General features: G+C 38.0%; 1 protein-coding gene across 1 annotated transcript; it reads right to left on the bottom strand.

Annotated features, from left to right (window-relative positions):
• Window positions 1-3735: 3735 nt before the first annotated feature.
• LOC113323314 (high-affinity nitrate transporter 2.1-like) lies at window positions 3736-5858 on the bottom strand. Its single transcript, XM_026571600.1, has 2 exons — window positions 4975-5858; window positions 3736-4817 (listed from the first exon to the last, which is right to left on the bottom strand). The coding sequence occupies exons 1-2, from the start codon at window positions 5776-5778 to the stop codon at window positions 4035-4037; spliced, it is 1587 nt and encodes a 528-aa protein (XP_026427385.1). The 5' UTR covers window positions 5779-5858; the 3' UTR covers window positions 3736-4034.
• Window positions 5859-6940: the final 1082 nt, after the last annotated feature.

The raw sequence follows: 6940 nt of genomic DNA, 5'->3' as shown, positions 1-6940 counted from the left end.
GACCCATCAATTGTAATCACAACCATTCAATGAAACTCATAAATCAATTGAATAACAGTGCAAATAGTCGTAAAAAGAATTAATAGAATTACCACATTTGTGAAACTTGGCTTCCTCCGTCGCCCCAGAGGATGGGTTTAGCTCTTCATCATGTAAACACACTCAGAATAAGATTTCATTGCTCAAAAATGGTTTACAAATGATGAAAAGGAGACAAATTGAATAAACCAGGAAACTGGAACACTTTTATGGTGTTGCAAGCCCACTGTTTCAAAGATTGATATAAAGAAACCGTCGCTGTTACTGTAGCTCTACGACCCTCTCCTTAGTGTCGTTATCACTGCTGATAAACGACTGTTGTGGATAGTCTGTTCTTCGTATTCTTCGAAAAATGCAGCAGCAGCAGCAGCAATGCTGATTCTGCAACTTGATTTTCGCGCCTCTGTAATCTTCTCTATTCCCCCAAAACTCTTTGTGCCTTTCTATGACCACCGAACACTCTTTATATACTCTACAGGGCCTAAAAATCGCTGTAATAACTCCATATAATCTTCATTAACTCTGTTTATTATCTTCTTCCTGTCATTGGAATAATATCCTTCTGCAGCTTCTACATGCGTCTTCATGTACTATGTACACTCCCAACAACATCATACACGCTCCATAAGAGTTTTAGCACGCTTAAAATACACAAAGACCTTCTCAAAATATCGCAGAAGGTTCCCGAGAATGTGCTTGCCCTTTTTAGTCGAGGTTACATGAAATCTTTCCCTCTGATCGAATTCAAAGCACTTACGATTCCTGTTGTGATGTAACAGGCTGGTATGTATCCAAATTAAGAGAAAAATCCAATGGAATCTCGTCTGAATCAGTGCCAGAAGATATCGCAGGTGACTTGGTTAACTCTCGCTGCTTCGCTTCGAACGGAATATCCATCCAAATTTGATCCAATTAAACACCCATAACACGCCTGTCTGGCCCAAAGGATTAAACCCATTTGATGATAGCCCTTTAGTCTCACTGAAACAGGCTCACATCGCCAACCCTAATTTCGGCAGCTGAAGGTTGTTTTTTTTTTCCGCCACTTTTCAGAATTCAAATGATGAAGAAAGGTATCCCCCTATCCAGAGTAGGGGTGCGAATAGCAGCTGCCCAACTGAGGTGCCCCTTAACCAAAATGAGAGTCCGCATATCACATGTTCTCCGGGGTGCCATAGACAACTTTTCAAGCTGAATTTTCCACGCATGTTTATTTCTCCAAAAATACCTACAAATACACAAAACACCACAATAAGAACGAAAACGAGTACTAACAATACGAAACATTGAGGACAAATTAGACACATAAATGCGTCTATCAGTACTGCACCTAAAGCATGAAGAACAAAAATAAATGTAGGAACAAAAATATATCTCATGGGCAGTGGGTGATACAAGTTTAACTATTGTAGTGGACACCTTCCTCATTCGTTAGATATTTTCCCAAATCCCTTGCGTTCAGTCCATTAATGTTATGTTTTTGGTCTATATTTTGTTCGCAAATGCAATTTACCACTTCCCTTAATCCATATGTAGAAAGAATTTAACCTGCATAGCTTTTTGTGTACAAATCGATGTATCTTCACTCTTTTCATTACGGAATGTATCCATATGTAGAAAGTGCTAAGAAGAAATAAAAATATTAGTTATTCCCCTATCGAGAATCATGCATGAAAGTACTCTTAGACTTGCAGTAGCATGCCTAAATTCTACGTCGGATTTTTTTTTAATCTTTCATCTAACATTATCAATTTATGTGCTAGGTAGAATGCCGTACATGGGTCGTAAACCATGCAGCTTGCTGGATTCAGTGGCAACAAATATTTCTTGCATAAGATGTCGTAGACGGGTGTAAACTGCCCACTTTGTTGGATCCATTGGTAACAAATGTTTCCTAGCACACTTGCTACTGTTTTTTTTTTTTTTTGAAGCATGAAATTTATTAAACTACTAAAGGGCTATTACATGAGGGTATATAATACCCCAAGATTCATCAAATACAATTAGATTGGTATGATGATATTGGAGCAGAATAACAATCTTCGATTCAGAGTTGCACCGGGGGCGAATATTGGTTTCGAAGGTCGAAAGTCCTTCGGTCAATGCTTTCCACAAGAAAAACTGTATTTTTGATGGGCACTGCAGTGTCCATAGGAACTCAGATGGAAGTAGAGGTGTCCAATGCAGTTGATCGAGTTGCTAGTCATGCCTTTGTATCTTGATGCTGCGAAGAGCTGCCCAAGTGATATCCGTTTGCTCCCCTGCTTTTCGTCTTGATCCATAACTTCAAATTAATACTTCAGCTTTGATTGAGCCTTGAAGTAGAATCGAATCTCTGCCCTTGAGGATTTAGTTCTAAAAGCTAAAAGTGATATTACAAAGTTACTTTAACTTAAAATCAAAATACAATCAAAAATAAAGCTACTACTGCCAAAGAGCTACTAAAAACTACTAAACTGGGACGCAACACAAATAAATTACAGATTCAAATTATACTAAAACTTTGCTGGAATTGGTAAAGAACAGTTTCTGGCAGAATATATCAGGTAGAGGTGACGGATTCACCGGCCATTCACGAATCAAATAGGTTTTGCACACTTGCTATTGTTTGGACATCTTACATCTTTGTTATTCTACTAATTCTCGGAGCTTATATGCTCGGATAATTTTGTAGGACATCTGATCAGTCCAGCTTACCACGAACTGCTGTAGCATTTTTATATTCTCGCCTTTCACGTCTTCTCCGTATATTATACTCTCATATTATGACTCTTTTTTCCGGCAAAAAAATACCACATATTTAACACATATTTTTTTTGAAAATAAAGAAATTTTTTTAAATAAATCCGTATATATTTCTTATCTTTTCTCCACCTATTTAATGTAATTCCCCCGCCACGTCATATCAAAAATGCATCGCCCCGAGGTAGGACGAAGTCCCGCGTACACCAAATCAGTAATGCAGCGTCACGAGGCGGGGCGAAGCCCCGCGCACAACATTTTATAAGAAAAAAATGCCCGATGTGTAGCACGGGCACAAATCTAATAAATACTAAAAGAGTATTTCCGTATTTGGGTTTTAATACTCTTATATTTTGATGTTCTTAATTTTTTTTTAAGCGAAGTAACCACTTTTTTGGGTTTGCTGAAATGGGATTGGATTGTCCACCAAAAAAATGATTTATATATTTATAATTTGATCCTGATTCGACAGTAGAAATGTATTGATTAGTCTACATAAAAATGAGCTCTTCTAGAAATAATAATCTGCTTCTTAGCCTTAAAAATAACTTCCTGTAGGTTGCACTAAGATTTCTTATTTACCCATGCATGTGACAACATATGATAACAATGATTATTAATTACTAATGGTTGACGACGCTTGTGCGATTATGCAGATATTTATCACTACTCAAAAGGTGTTCGATGACAAGATGATACATATATACTGTGATACTCTCTGCATATCCAGACGTTTTTATCGAACCAGGTTTTGTAATAAAGAACCACGAAAATGTTGTTGTCTGGACTAGAGCTTATTTGATCATCTTGTAAGCTATAAAGGGATATAGTGTTTTCTTTGCTTTGTTGTTTTTGTAAGAGAAGAAAACGGCACAACCAAAGAACAAAAGAGTACGTAGTAAGGTGCAGCAATTTTTGAGTTCCGAAGGAATTGATGCCTTTAGACACTTGAGGTTACCAAGGTTCAGAACACGAAGTTATTTGAGATTACCGAGTCTTTGACAATCAACTAATGATCCAGGTACATTACAACCCTCAATACTTGAATAACTGTAAATCAAAGTCCGATGCTAGACAAAACATAGGTACCAAACCACAAATAACCTTTTCGTAAAACAGATCAAACATTGAACTGGAAAATATTTTGGAAAACTTACAAATCATAATCAAAGCCGGACCGTTAAGTACCACCTTCTCGTGTGTATACAATGTGTACATGTTTATAGCGTCTTGTGTGTCTCTGCAACCTTAAGCTAAACATGTTGGGGTGTAGATCCAGGTGGGGTTGGTGCAGAAGCGACACGGCCACCACGTTCCGACCTAGCATTCTCAGCGAACTTGATACTGTTTGAATGCAATCCCTGAGCCTGCTCCTCCTTGGTGTACTCGGATGCATAGTAGTACTCTTCCTTAGATTTTTCGATATCTTTTGAAGCTGGAAGGAACATACTTCCCCACTGAGGGAAATGTATGAAAGCTGTGGGCAGGGTACATGCCACAATCATAATTCCCATGTAAACAATTCCATCCGCGGTTGAAAAGCTTGAACTTGTAAAAAACAAGAATTGGGTCAATCCGGAACCGAAGTTACCGCCGGCACCGGTCAAACCTGAAATGATACCCAGTGACCGCCGAGAAACGAAAGGAATAACACCGAATGTAGCTCCACATGCAGCTTGAGCACAAAGGGAGAAAAGGATCATAGCCACGATAGAGACAATAAGTGAATCGGAAAGACCAAGCCATATGCAAAAGAGACCTCCACCAGTTTGGAGGAGCCATAGGTTCCATAATCTGGCCCTCATTCCCCATCTACGGGCACCAATATCTGAGAGATATCCACCAATTGGGCGAGCAAAGAAGTTGGCCATTCCAAAAGCAGCAGCTATTATACCAGCTGTGTGGAGCTTTAGATCAAATCTGTCAAAGAAGTACTCAGCAATGATATTATCGGTAGATAATTCTACACCCATTGAGTATCCATAAAGTAGAACAAAGATCCATGTCCTGTAGTTTGTCACAGCATACCAAAGTACCTAAGCAAAAAATAAGTGATGATAATTTATCAGATCAACAATTCCATGTTTCAAAATTACTTGGGAATTAATTGAAAGAACTATAGTCTTAACAAGAAAAGAAAATATTCTGATCAAAAAAAAAAACAAGAAAAAAAAATAGAAGAGAAGAACAAACTTTGGAGAACTTGTCTTTGGCAACTGTTCCAGTCTTCTGTAAGGCACCAAGATTTCCATCAGGAAGATCTTGTCCAAGGATCAAAACCATGAGCCCTGTAATGATATGCATCCAACCAGGGATGAAGAAGGCAATACGCCATGCTGAGAATTGGGTAGAACCGCATTTTCTGATTATCTCGTAAAGTACAGGCATTAAAAGTTGAGTTGCACCACCACCCATGTTTCCCCAACCTGCGGCAGTACCATTTACTGTCCCAATGATCTTACTGTTAAACATAGTACTCATCCAGTATTGACAAGAAACAAATGTAGCGAGAGAAAACCCGATCATAAAACGAACGGCTACATAACCCCCAGGAGAACCAACTAGAGCCATGCAAAACACAGTTGGCGCAGAGAGCATCATCAAGAAGGCACAACCATATCTTGGCCCTAGTAAATCGCAAACAGCTCCCATGGCAAGCCTTGAAAAGATACTTCCAGAGACAGAAGCAACTCCTGCATTACCCACATCGCCTTTAACCAAGTTAAGATTATCCCTAATAATAGGAACAAGAGGAGCAGCAGCAAATGTTGATACAAAACAAGTAAAGAAAGACAACCATGAGAGATGGAAAGTTCTCATATGTGGATTAGCAAACGAGAAAAGTTTGAACTTTGTTGCTTTGTGCTCAGAGTCTACTGGTAGATCGAAGTGTGCAGTTTTATCGGTCTCAACCGAAGCCACAGAAAAAGCATAAGCTGGTTCTCTGCCAGTCACTCCATCCATAGAGCTCCCTGGCTCCCCCTGCGCACCAGCCATTTCCTTTCACAGAAGAGATGAAAAGATACTGATGAAAGATTCAGAGAGATAAGATGGTAAAAAAAACTTGTTGGTTTATGAGAAGTGTTGTTGGAGATACTGAAGAAAGAAGCAAATGGGTTGATCCATTTATATTTGAAAACCGTTGACATTGTCAGGCTGTCGACTCTTGTTGGGGGCAAGATTGCAGATTCCAATCAGTAAAATATGAATTAAGGGAATTAATCCATTATGCCGCATTTTTTAAAAGGGTCTTATGATGTTCTCTAAGAATCAATTTTACCCAGTAACCCATTCCATCTTATGAAGAGTCTGAATTAATTAACTTTCATTTTTTGAGATAGTCGGTTCATTGTGTAGTATACATTACATGAATGTCAACTGTACTGTTTGGAATTGTGTTACCTACTGTCTGCAGTAAAAATTAATGTCAATTTTTCCTGGATGAAAGTTTTGTTTTATATTTCACATCAAAATTTTCGTATCGCTCGCTAGTTGCCTGTAAAAATTTGTTTATGTTTTCAATTTGTGGATATTTATGTATGACATATTTGCTGATTAATACCCCGTGACTTTCGAGTGCATTTTCTTGACACAAATAATATTAGAATTGCGATAAATAATCACATCAATGTTACATCATGTTCGATTTTTTGGTAAACATAAACTTCAGAGCAGTGCTGTCCCGCGCAGCAACAAGTTTATTGACCGTAAGATTACATCCCTCTCCGTTAGATTAGATTCGTTTTTATTTTTTAGCTCACATTTTGATTTGGGTGAATGGGTTTGGTTCTGATTTCATTAATTCAATCCCAAAATTTGGTTTGCTTCCATTTTCATTGTCTATCTTCTTTTTTATTTGTATTTATAGATTTGCAAATTTGAATCATAGTATCTGTTCGATTTTTTACTTTCTGAGCTTGATCATGGGTGATTAATTCCAAACGACACCTCTTGGAAATTTACCGTTTTGAGAAACCTTGACGTGTGGAACTACCAATTTTTTGTAAACCTCGTATTTTTCATGTTTGATGCTTTGAATTATTGTAAAAAGATGTAGAACTTGAATTGTTTACTCGTACCATTTTCAGATATCTCCTTTTGTTTTGTACCAAAGATAGATGTGAACAGTTGCAAACTTGAGTTGAATATAGCAGGGAGC

Source organism: Papaver somniferum, chromosome 11 (genome assembly GCF_003573695.1).
Source record: "Papaver somniferum cultivar HN1 chromosome 11, ASM357369v1, whole genome shotgun sequence".
Classification (NCBI taxonomy): domain Eukaryota; kingdom Viridiplantae; phylum Streptophyta; class Magnoliopsida; order Ranunculales; family Papaveraceae; genus Papaver; species Papaver somniferum.
The sequence above is the reverse complement of the archived record's forward strand: the minus strand, read 5'-3'. Positions and strand labels throughout refer to the sequence as shown.